Source organism: Drosophila bipectinata, chromosome XR (assembly GCF_030179905.1).
Source record: "Drosophila bipectinata strain 14024-0381.07 chromosome XR, DbipHiC1v2, whole genome shotgun sequence".
Classification (NCBI taxonomy): Eukaryota; Metazoa; Arthropoda; class Insecta; order Diptera; family Drosophilidae; genus Drosophila; species Drosophila bipectinata.
In genome coordinates, this window is record NC_091735.1 from 20,138,169 (window position 1) to 20,150,400 (window position 12,232).

Sequence of the window (12,232 nt, forward strand, 5' to 3'; positions counted from 1 at the left end):
AAAGTAACGTCATTTTCAGTCATTCTCAATCCCCGAATCGTTTTCTGATTCATAATAAAATGGCTCAGGTGCTTCTACCTCAGATTCATCGTCGTCATAGTCATCGGTATCGTTCTCTATAACCGGCCGCTGCGGCCCCTGGCCCTCATTCCGTTCAACATCCATACCTAGGGATTACAACCTCTTGACCACAGACTATAGGCTCTTTTCTAAGACACTCTGGGGCTTCAATACTTTGAGTTCGCTTCTCTTCCCTATTGTATGGCGATAGTCAAAAATTTGTTTCTATTTTCAAAATTTTTTTACCTTGTTTATCTCACAATGTAAGTCGTTTGAATGTATAATATCTCCGTAAGTCTGCTGTGACGTTTCCAGTTAACTTCAATTTCTAGAAGGCCTACTCCAGTATTCTTTTTTTTTTTTAAAGTCCTGCTTGTAAGCCCTTAGTTACTGTAAAATTATTCATTATTAAAATTATTCAGATAAATTTTGAATAATTTTTGTAAGCTAGTGGTGTGGTAAATCAAACAAACCAGGAAGAGAGCATTTTCCATTTGTAGTTCTAAACATTTCCCAATAAATTAAGGCTATAAATATTCCCTATTATAACTCAAAATTGTGCCAAAATTTGTCTACAATAGCCCTACAGTTTAGGAACTCGTTTAAGTAAATAGAAGCTCTTTAGGGAAACTGTTCTGCAGAAACTTGTAAAATAAGATATCTTTTGCTTCGAAAGTCAGTCTGTGGCCTTATGGGTTCAAGACTAATCTTGCGACTCCTTGTGTGATCAACAACCTTGCAGAGAAATCTTTCTTAAATAAATTTAAATCTATGGATAAAATATAATACGGTATACCACATCCTCGATGCAAAGTCTTCTACAACTAGGTAGTGTAAAAGTAACCCTTATTTCTTTTCTACGCGAACTAGTCTCCCAATTTTGAAGCTATAGACTCCAGACATTCCGCACCTTCTGCTTACCTTTCCACTTTGAATAAAAGTAGTATGGCCGGGATCAGTGGAGTATATTCCATAGCAGCTAAATAAATCCAAGATCAGAAAAACTGTAGAGATAAAATTTTTATTAAGAACTCATCTGTGTCAGTAATTTCCGCAAGGTTCTCCCAACTATATCCATCATAGCTCAGAGGTCAGCTAACTTTTATGGTTTTTCTTTTATAAACTCCCAAATCTTATGGGAGTAATTAATAAAAAACGATTACTATAAATCTTGTCTTGTATAAATCATATCAGGCTGATCCTGAAATTTCTGAGACTCAACATGGTGGTTTTTCTTTATGTGTTTTCCGACTTTCTCCAACTTTTTCGGTTAGAAAACTTTAGTTTCAAATTGTAAAAAAAAAATGTATTTTTTCGACAAATTTTCGGCAACTTTTATCAAAATTTTCATGTTAATAAGAGTACAGTTTAATTTTATTTAATTTTTTAATTTATATTTTAATTAATTACATTAGGAACCCTAGTCAATCTTCTCTTCGGATCGAAAAATTTATAGAATAAACCTTTTCGGGGATACGGGGGAGTTTTTCGGGGAGTTTTAGTTCTGAAAAATAAATTTCTAAAATTATTATTTCATTTTAGTTATTTGAGTTATACTCTTGTTTAGTTATACATGTTTCATATTTATTAATTATTTAAACAAAACAAAATTAATTATAAAAAAATGTAGAATTCTCTCCTAGAATCGAACCACCAGCCAAGGCCATTTTCCTTTTCCAATTATGGTTAGGATTTCCATCCTGATCTCGATCTCGAAGGTGAAAAATGTAGGATCCTGCAAATGCATAAGAACTTGGCCGGGGCTCCCACGAGAAAGGGCGGTTATGTGGGGAATGAAAGAATGTGATGGACGCTAGTGATGGACTAGCTATTTAGTATCCAAAGTTTTCGCAACATTAGTTTTGACTTTCACTTCCACTTTCTTATTTTCCGAACTTTTATTATCTGCCATCTTATCTTCATTTTGTGTCTGCGACTTTGTCTGATTATTGAAATTAGCCAGAAGGTTTCTGACCATTTCTTCTGATTTTCCAATTTGTCCCATTTTTTTTATTGTCTTCGCTAAATATTTATTTGTCAACATTTCAAGCTCACTTTTTTCTTGTAGGAGAAGAAAAAGGATTGAAAAAGGAGGATTTTATCCTTTAAAAGATTGATTTCGGCATTTTTATGATCTATCCGAGCTTTAAGCTCGTCAACTTCCAGATTTTTTGATTTCAATATTTCATATTTTACACTAACTTCATTAAGTTGGAACAGCTCATCCGAATCTCTTTTCTGAAAGTCAAATGACTTCACTTTTGGCATCTAAAATTTAGATTAGATTTAGATTCTATTTAGATTCAAATATTTAGATTCAAATATTTAGATTCTAAATATTTGAAATTCCTTGTCTTGGAATTTCTCGAAATACTTCAGGAGGGGATTGACCCTTGGAGAACACACGGAAGCACACTGATCCTCTTGTTCTTCCGAATGGTACGAGGGCTGTGAATTTGGATTATTGAGTTTATTTGAATTTTAATTAAATTTCGAAAGAAAACCACCCATACCCCTATTACCTCTACCGATCCTAGTGCGGCGGAAATTAAAACACTGGCAGAGATGAGGACCACTGGTAGCATCATTATACCCTTGCAGAGGGTATTATAATTTTGTCTAAATGTGTGCAACGCAGTGAAGAAGACATCTCCGACCCTATAACGTATATATATTTTTGATCAGGATCACCTCCTGAGTTGATATAAGCATGTCTGTCTGTCCGTCTGTCTGTCCGTTTCTACGCGAACTAGTCTATCGACTTGAAACTTTGCACACACCCTTCTTTCCTCTGCCATATAACTAAACGATCGGAAATGGTATTTGGTAGAAATACCAACTTAGGTACTTTTGAAGATAGAAGTTTGGGACTTTTTTTTAGATTTTATATTATAATAAATTGGGTTATATTATCATATTCTCCTAAGGGTCGCCCAACTGTATCCGATGTTTGCGATATATATCCGGTTTTAACTGCAAGGGTATATCAACTTCAACTGCAAGGGTATATCAAGTTATCTTTCCGTTCTGGTTTCTAGTTTATTTTAAAATAAAAAATGCTTTTTCCTATTTTATTTTATTTTCTTATTTTATTATGTTTTATTAAGGTTTTTTTCACTTTTAAGAGGGTAATGTTATTGTGGAATATATATCCTTATTAAATATATATATTTTTGATAATGGACACTTTTTCTTTTTAATTAACAAAAATTACAATTAATTTTTGCATTTATACATTTATATTAAATATATATGTATGTATATATGTACAAACATAAATTAATAATAACACAACTTATTCGATGCATTTTTGTATAATTTTTCCCATTTCCCAAGAATCGCCGTTTTCTTTTTTAATCCTTTCTTCGGATCATTAAATAAAACGCAGTGACGTACGTAGCACTTCTATTAAATGAAAATTAATTAAAAAAAAGGTTTTTTGATATTAGTCAAAGTAGTTAAAAGTTTCTTTTTGGAGGTAAAAGAAAATATAAAGCGAAAACAGAATACATACCGAGTTTCGATCCACCAGCCATAGCTCCTTTCCTTTGCCAAATTACGATCGGGATGTCCATCCTCATCTCGATCCCAGGTGGAAAACTTGACTTGCCTAAGGTTCGGCAATATGTCTCCAGTACACCCTTTGGTATCTTTCACCATATAGCCTTCGCTTTTATTCCCAACGACAAAGCTGTCGCATTTGTAAGGATTCATTCTTAACTCATAAGAGTTTCTAGATGTCAGGAGGTGCAATCGTTCAAGTCCAATAAAGTATTTATCGTCCCACTGCGTCCCGACATCTCCGATTCCTCTTTCAAATTCCTCATACGTGCGATTGAAATAATTTGTTTTACCCCAATGGTTATAAACAATCATCCAACCAGATCCAACATCCCCCTTTGAGTAACAGACCACTTTAAAAGGATCTGAACCAGGAATTTGGATTTCTTGGAGGATCTTCGTTTCATTTTGGCTTTGCGGACACCGATCTGGAATAGCTAATGAATTCGATGTTTTATTTTTCACATTCTTGGGTTCTGCAAACTTACCTTTGGAGGGTGGAGGTTGTTGCTGGACTGTCCTGGTTGGTGAAGGACTGGATTTTCCATTATCCGAATTTATATTCTTTACTATTTCGCCCAATTTGGCAATGTCGTTGCGAAGTATTTTTGTAGCAAGTTCATTTGTTTTATTCAATTCACTAATTTGATCTTTTAGAAATTTGATTTCCACATTTTTTGAATCAATTTGAGATTGTAGATTTTCGACTTCAATCACCCTATTTTGCATGTCCGATTTTTCCTTTTGTAAGTCCGATATATCCTTATGTAACTGTGATATAAAGGCATACTTCTCCAGTTCCATTCGCTGCAACTCCGAGTGGCTTACCTCCAAGTCCGCATACTTTTTCTGCAACTCTGAGTTTTCCTTTTGGAACTGGGATTCTTTGGCCTGAATCTTCTCAAAGTACCTCAGGAGGGGCTTTACGATCGGATGACAGACCGCCGCGCAGTCGTCCTCCTGCTCTTCAGTAAGATAACAAGACTGTGAAATAGAATTTAAATTAATTTTCGAAATAAAAACACTCGATGCGGGTATTACTTCCTCCGATCCCAGGGCGACGGTAATAAAACAAATCGCAGACAAGAGCACCACCGGCTGGACCATTTTCGTACTTTTAAGTTTAAGTTTAGTTTAAGTCTTTTAGGTTTCCTCTTGAATAGCCACCGGAATAATTTCAACTGATGCTGCGGGACTCTCGGCTCCGGCTTTTTAAATCCTCCTAGAGCTTGAGCTTGCCGATAAAAAGATCAGTCTTCATGCAGGTGCTTTCTTCGGAATTGGGGCGCTGAGTCCAAAAGTATACGGATGTGATGTCAAAGGTTGTGGGAGATTAGTGCAAGCTGATTAGCAACAGGAACTTGTTTAGCAAGTACTTTTATATAGATTTCCATGACGTCATAGTCACGTTATCTCTGACAATTAAAAGTCTAGCTTAACTTATATTGAATCTGTGTTTATTAATTAAATAAATAAACAGGCGATATACAATTATAAAATATAATATTAAAACAAGAAAGGAAAGCTAACTTCGGGCGGAGCCGAAGTTTATATACCCTTGCAGCTAAAACCGGATATAAATTGCAAACATCGGAAATAGTTTTTAAAACCAATAAAACCAATTTATTGTAAAAGCAAATCGAAAAAAACGTCCCAAACTTTTATATTCAAAAATACCAATTGGTATTTTTACAAAATACCCATTCTGATCAGTCAGTTATATGGCAGCTATAGGATATAGTCGACCGTTCCCACTTATATACTGCATGCAAAATAGGGTAAATGCTAAGTTTTAAGTCGATAGCTTTAAAACTGAGAGACTAGTTCGCGTAGAAACAGACAGACAGACGGATAGACGGATATGCTCCTATCAACTAAAAAGGTGATCCTGATCAAGAATATGTATATATACTTCATAGGGTAGGAGATGACTACAGAAATTCGCTATTTGTGAGAGCGGGAGGAGGCTTGGCAAAATTTTGAAACAAACTTGAAATGCATGGGTATTTAAGGAGTCTCCATACCAAATACTACAGCTCTATCTCTTATAGTCTCTGAGATCCACGCGTTGTTACGGACGGGCGGACAGACGGACAGATGCTGATCAAGAATATATATACTTTATGGAGTCGGGGATGATTCCTTCTTTATGTTATTTACTATAACATAAAAATTATAAGTAAAAACTTTTCTTAAAACCCCCTATGGTAGAGGCCATAAAAATAATTACTTAATTCACACGACTACAATATACCATTGTACTCTACGAGTACCGGGTATAAAAAGAACTTCTCTGCCTCCTGGGAGCCTTGTCTAATAGAGCTTATGGGAATCGGAAACTATTAAGATCTTTGGTAAAGTAATGTACTATTAAGTACTTTGCAAATATATTTTTATTTAATAAAATTAAAAGGGAAACTAAATTTTTCATAATTACGTGTGTAATACAGTTGCAAAGCTTTCAATCACAGTTTTTTTTAAACCAATATTTAAAAGCTACCTCAAAAGCTACAATTATAAAAGTGACTTTGCTATTACTCAGACAAACTAAAGGCAATATTTATTCAGTTGTTTTCGTTAATAGATTTATGATAACTTTTATAAAATAAAAAGAGTAGAGTTCTTACAAAAAAGTAGTTCCCTAGATAGACTTTCTGACTTTAAGATTTCTTTCTTTCCTCAAATTCTTTTCGGAGAGATCTTGTATTTTGGTTTAAACTTTAAAGTAAAAACTTTTCTTAAAACCCACGATTGTACAGGCCATAAAAATAATTACTTAATTACTGTACGAGCTGGAAAGTCGTATAAAAAGCGTGTTTTTTTCAAGAGTGGATTAGTCTTAAGCTAGCCGTCATGGCCTTAAGATGGGTATTGGGACTACCGTGCGCTATCCTGGTGATCGTTGTCCTCGCCCAGGAATCTAGTGCCTCATGCTGTTACGGGATGCGCATCAAGTTCAAGACGAATGGCTTCTGTGTTACGGTCGATTCGGTGAAGCACGAATATTATTCCCATTGCGAGAGCGTCATATGCGCCGACGGTAAGACGATCAAGAGCGGTCACTTCTGCGGCCATGGCAAGTGCAACGTCGTCGGGTGCAACTGCGAGGGTGGCTGCCGCAGCGGACATTGGAAGAAGACCTTCACGGAACGCTTCAAAAACAAGGAGATCTGGTTTTCATAGGTCTATACAACATGACTATATGTTCCGTAAGATGTGCTTCGCAAATCAATTGTAAATTATTATAAAATATGATTCTTTTTATATGACTTTTCGGTTTTAAATATTTTTTAATAATAATGGATTTCTGTGACTATTTAACCTTTAAGGCCATTTTACAAGTAGCGAGTCAGTGCGACAGCCGGTATGAGATCCATACTAGTTCGGGGACTCCTCTGCCTACTCCTGGCTATCGATGTCCTTGCGGGGAACCTTTGTTGTTCCTGAAGAGGTGCTTTCTAAGTATCGTGTGGTCAATGGGCTCTACTGGAAAAAGAAAACGACTTCAGAGCTCCAGTCGTCGGCAAGCTGAAGCTCCAAGCTGGAATATATCGAATCATGAATTTCTAGACTGAAAGACCTTCTCAAGTAGTGCTACCTGGAAAGATGTGATATTTTTGTTGAAAATAAGTTTCAAATAAAATTAATTAAAAATAAACACTTTATTGATTTTCCTTGAAAGGAAATCTAACTTAGGACATGTGTTTTTCTTTTTAAACTTTTTCAAAATAATTTAAAACTAATTTTACTAATTTATGGTACTTTAAGATGTCGATTATTATTTTCATTAAAAATCAAAAAACATAAGATAATAGTGTTGGAGGGGCCATCATGGTATAATGAAAGACAAAAATCTTGATCCAGCAGGCCATGTGAAAAACGTCAGAAAAAAACACCTGGGTTTAGGCTCATGGCAGTTACTGAAAGTTCTAGTAAAGGGGAGTCAAGTATAAAATCATTAAAGAATAATCCTTCTAACATGTTAGTGAGTAAAACGAAAAAAATTTCTTTAACTTGAATAATTTTTTTTAACCTTTTAAATAGTCAGCTCGTCAACTAGAATTCTGGATGCTTGAACGTCTTTACCAGTGGATTTGGCTGTTAGTTTGGTTCAAGGATCAAAGCATGAAGCTAATCGATCGCTTTGCTTCAAATGATTCAAATGAAGACGATAGGTCCGTTTATGAGGAATTTTTCTCTGACGAGGAGGATTCAGCCATGGATTCTGGTGGAGATTCGGACAGTGAATACGCATGGAACTCAGATTTTGTGGATTCCGAAGACTATGTATCTGAAGTGGCCACCGATACTGGGATTAGCTCGGACTACAACAATAACTCCGACTAAGAGATAGTTTCAAGGAATAAATGATGCTCGATGAGGCGGATCAATGTATAGATAGATCCATTCGGTCTTCTAGGGTTTTGACAATAGCATGGCCTTTCTCTTCGCTTCCTATAATGATTACCTAATAAAGCTCCACAATAAGATAAAAACATAAAGCCCTTCATTTTACAAAATATGGTTATTTATTTATTTATTCCGTCCTCGAATATATCCTTACTACAGTTGGAGCTTACTTACTATCCGTGGCTACAGTATAACAACTTACATGCCTGATAAGCAATCCTCTAAAACCTCTTTTCAGAGCTCCGCTTCGAAGGCTAGGCCAAGGTTTAAAATATGAAGGGGCCTGCTAATCGGCTTCTTTTAAAGGTAACTGTCCCTGCGATACCTGATGTAAAAGGAACGAAGGTACGAAGATCCAGTTGAAGGGTTCCCAATCTAATAAATCCCAAAAAAAGAAGCCCTCCTGGGCAGAGTCTCCAAAAATCTCAGAGGCAGAAGAGTACATTTTGTTCCAGAATTTCCACAGAAGTCACTCTATTCTATAAAAGATCTATAAAAGCTACGGCCCGAGTATGGACTTTTAAATAGGGATGTCGGAAATATATCAAAATATCGATATATCGATATATTTTCTCTTAAAAAAATATTATTATCGTGATATTTTTTGGGCAAAAATAGTCGATAATAATATTTTTGAGTTGGTGTTCTCCGATATTTGTTGCGAAAGAAAGGAAATGCAGGTTTACTTGAGTATGCCATTTTGTAGTTGGGAGACAAATCCGTTGGAATTCTGGAACTCACAAATTTCAACGATGCCGATGCTAGCGAAGGTTGCTTTAAGTTTTCTTATCACGCCTGGAAGTTCAGTTCCATCTGAACGGTTGGCTTCTGCCATTAAATGTATTGTCTGTGACTCCCGTAGTCGAATGACAGACCAGCATATAACCGAAAGAGTTTTTTTTAAATCATTGAAGAAAGATTTATTTTGTAATTAAGAGTAATTAAGAGCATTAAATAAGAGAATTAAGTAATTAGAATTATTAAGTACATATTCCATGAATTCCATGAAACTTTTTTTTTTTGTATAAAGTTTTTTTTATAAATAAATTTGAATACAATGTCCTTAATAATTTTGTTATTTTTTATTTCAAAGAACTTAAATAAAAGTTGCTTGAGAGTGGGTATAAATATTTGTTGTTTTTTCAATTCACTTTTTAAATAAAAAAATATGTCTTATTTGCAGTTCATGGCGGACAAAAACACATATTAAAACCTTTTTTTAAATTTAAAAATAACCTTTTTTCAAATTTAGCTGACTATAAAAAATATCGAAAATACTCGATATATCGATTTTTTTGGGTGATATTTCTGAATATTATCGATTGATATTTTTTTCACAGCAAATATCATCAATACGATATTTTTTCAAAAACCAACAACCCTACTTTTAAATTGGATCGCGTGCCTCTTCACGAAGCCCAGCATCGCTTTGCCGGTTTAAATTCGTAGGGATCAGCTGCTTTAAATTTATGAATTATATGTATATCGGCCAGTGCAGATATGAAGTGTCATTGGTAAACTGACACTAGCTAACCGATTTAATGGAGGAAAGACCCATAGAGCTACCGACTAAAAAGTGTAAGAAAAGTATACAAAATAATACTGCAGCTTTCATTTGTATTTATTGTTTTGCCAGCTTGCGGCCTTTACGAAGCTATACATCTATATAAACACAGTTTGTTATTTTGGTGCAGTCTTCCATTTATGATAATAGTTATTGTAGCTAATGAGTGTCTGGTTTGGTACAGTATACTTATGTTTGTGAGAACCATCATGGTAACTAATAGGCGTCTGCTTTTGTGAGGTCTTCATCATTGTAGCTGATGATGCCTGTCTGCTTCAGGAGAGTGTTCTATTTATGGGATTGATCATTGTAGCTAATGCCCAGAGTCTTCTGCAGCATCGTTTCCTATCAATCAATGTGTTCATGGAGATTATTGCAAGAGTCGAGATCACTCCGGGTCATAATGCTAGTCGCTGCCATTCTGATTCCAGTCAGAATTGTTTATTTGGAGAAATGCTTCATCAGCATTTCATCTGTAAAGAATATCTAGGTTAGTCTCCAATTAGTCTTCCAATTAGCAATTAGTCTTCCATTTGCTCCAGTACTCAGCAAGAGTCACGAGCTCCCAGTCGAACTCGTTCTCCGTGTCGTAATCGCTTTGAATGTTTGAGTTTTGATTGTACGTATTCTCGTTACTCGAGTTCTCGTTCATGGAGTTCTTCTCATTGTCGTTGGTCAAATTTGCCAAGTTGTTTTCGTTTTCCGGGCTGTACTCGCTTTGATTGCCTGAATTCACGCTTTCATTGCTATTGAAGTTGTTGCTTTCATTCTCAGAGGTGGCTTCGTATTCCAAGTCCGCATAGTAGTAGAGCTCGCTCTGGTTGCTGGACTCCTCGTCCTGATTGGCCTCGTTACTCATATAGATATGGTCCTCGTCCTCCTCTCTACTTGCCTCATCATCATCATTGAGGCTGTTCCCCTCGATGTGGCTTAGAGTATTTTCGCTGCGGTCTTCCACGTCAACGAAATCTTCGATCCACCTGGTACTATCACGTTCTTCATCATCATTGAGGGTGTTCCCGTCGATGTGGCTTATAGTAATATCGCTGCGGTCTTCCACGTCAACGAATTCTTCCATCCACCTGGTACTATCAAGCTCTTCATCATCTTCGATTGTTATGATATCTTCCACCCATTCATCGTGCTCACAGCTATCTTCTGAAATGTCAATGATATTATTATCGGTGTAAGACTTATCTTCGTTACTGGATTGCAAAGGTCGATTATTGAATTGAATCCCGCCGCCAACATGGTCAGTACTTCTATTGAAAGATCCATTCTGGTCCCCAAAGTGCTTTTGGATCCAGTTACTCACGAAGTCACTCTTTGAGATTTGATAAATCTAACACAAAAATAGAGGTAGTTTGTATTATTTTTTTTGTATAATTTTTTTTTTGGAGAAACTCTTACGTGGTTCATTTTGAACGAATATGGTTGAACGAATGTACTGTGACATCTAAGGCCGACGACTGCTACGTTTTCAAATTATGTTAGGAGTGTTAAAAGGTAATGTGATGCCCGAGAGTGGGACCCTTTATTTGCAAAGGAAACTAATCATCTGTTGACTCGTTTAGTTCTGCGCATTATCTCTGTGGTTCCTGGCTTATGGCCATTATTTTGAACCTCCTACCGTCCTGCCACAACTGGTCGCGAAAGTCGCAAAGTCTTGGCCGCAGAAAGTGGCATAAAATACGGCGGCTGGGAAAGCTCAAGCTCAAAAGTTGGCTTAATGCCGGGGGCATAATCAAGGATCAGCCGGGAGGAGCACTGTGCCCTGCAAACTGAAGCTGAAAGCCCAACTACGTGTCCACAAAGTGGCAGGACGACGGAGTCGGAGACGGAGACGGAGAGCGAGAGATAGTGGCGGAAAAGAAATGATAATAATGCCGGGGTCAAAACAATATAAATGCAAATGCAACTCAATGCTTTTTATGCTCCTGCAACGCATTTTAATCAGCTACGCTGCTCCCTCAGTGCCTTTCGCATGTCCCGGCTCTGTGGATGCCCCTTAGGTCCTTAGTCCTGCCCGTCTGGGAACGGAGCGGGAGTGGGGCTTAACGGTTGCCAGTGTCCTTTCTGCATGCCAACTCTGACGTCACGGAGGACAGTTTTTCGAAGAGGTGCAAAAAGTTTACCTCCTCCTTCACAAAAAAAAATCGTGCATTTCCAGAAGAAGAAGGGGTATTTATTATTTTCTTTAATATAAGGTATTATAAGTAGAACTATTTTAGTATTTCCATTAAAGTTATTCAACTCTAACCATTTTTGAGTGGAATCCCCTCACATCCCACATAATCCTTCATCCGTTCGCCATGTCCGTGTCTCACCTGTTGCCTTTCCATAAATCATAACTGAAGGGATGCCAAGACTGGAGAGCAGCTTAAAACCAGAGTCCAGAGTCCTCCGCAGTAAATCAATCGGTCCGGCTCGGATAATTCCCTTTGATGCGATTTGCCACCGAATCGAGAAGTTAATCGTTTCAGTCGATGAAACCACAATTCAAAATTCAGATTTTGCGATTGCAGGATGCAGGATGCACAGGATGCTCCGCCCTCAAAATGTAACAAAAAAACAAAAATAGGATGAAACTTTGGAATCTTATTAGTTAATTAAGGCGACTGGCAACCCAGATGTCTC

The 12,232-nt window shown here is 36.7% G+C and overlaps 3 protein-coding genes across 5 annotated transcripts; 1 reads left to right on the forward strand and 2 right to left on the reverse strand.

Moving 5' to 3' along the window:
* Positions 1-15: 15 nt before the first annotated feature.
* On the reverse strand, positions 16-4,891 carry LOC138925651 (cilia- and flagella-associated protein 58-like). Its single transcript, XM_070276518.1, has 3 exons — positions 4,663-4,891; positions 4,110-4,605; positions 16-167 (listed from the first exon to the last, which is right to left on the reverse strand). Exons 1-3 carry the CDS (start codon positions 4,726-4,728, stop codon positions 16-18), a joined length of 714 nt encoding a protein of 237 aa, XP_070132619.1. The 5' UTR covers positions 4,729-4,891.
* Positions 4,892-7,473: 2,582 nt separating this feature from the next.
* Positions 7,474-8,111, forward strand: LOC138925664 (uncharacterized). Of its 3 annotated transcripts, none has more exons than XM_070276548.1 (2): positions 7,474-7,606; positions 7,666-8,111. In XM_070276548.1, exons 1-2 carry the CDS (start codon positions 7,532-7,534, stop codon positions 7,966-7,968), a joined length of 378 nt encoding a protein of 125 aa, XP_070132649.1. In that variant the 5' UTR covers positions 7,474-7,531; the 3' UTR covers positions 7,969-8,111. The 3 variants fall into 3 exon arrangements, with proteins under 3 accessions (XP_070132649.1, XP_070132650.1, XP_070132651.1); XM_070276549.1 differs by having other exon boundaries at positions 7,474-7,602; XM_070276550.1 differs by having other exon boundaries at positions 7,498-7,606; positions 7,670-8,111.
* A 1,534-nt stretch (positions 8,112-9,645) lies between these two features.
* Positions 9,646-11,120, reverse strand: LOC122321947 (putative uncharacterized protein DDB_G0289263). Its single transcript, XM_043213077.2, has 2 exons — positions 11,006-11,120; positions 9,646-10,937 (listed from the first exon to the last, which is right to left on the reverse strand). The coding sequence occupies exons 1-2, from the start codon at positions 11,012-11,014 to the stop codon at positions 10,110-10,112; spliced, it is 837 nt and encodes a 278-aa protein (XP_043069012.1). The 5' UTR covers positions 11,015-11,120; the 3' UTR covers positions 9,646-10,109.
* Between the last annotated feature and the right edge of the window lie 1,112 nt (positions 11,121-12,232).

Bases quoted from the DNA above. Each gene is read 5' to 3' on its own strand.
- LOC138925651 (XM_070276518.1), bottom strand. From the start codon at position 4,728: ATGGTCCAGCCGGTGGTGCTCTTGTCTGCGATTTGTTTTATTACCGTC. The intron at 4,606-4,662 runs GTAATACCCGCA...TCTATTTCACAG, and splicing joins TCGCCCTGGGATCGGAGGAA to TCTTGTTATCTTACTGAAGA. The intron at 168-4,109 runs GTAAGTTTGCAG...TGTAATCCCTAG, and splicing joins ACAACCTCCACCCTCCAAAG to GTATGGATGTTGAACGGAAT.
- LOC138925664 (XM_070276548.1), top strand. From the start codon at position 7,532: ATGGCAGTTACTGAAAGTTCTAGTAAAGGGGAGTCAAGTATAAAATCA. The intron at 7,607-7,665 runs GTGAGTAAAACG...CCTTTTAAATAG, and splicing joins ATAATCCTTCTAACATGTTA to TCAGCTCGTCAACTAGAATT.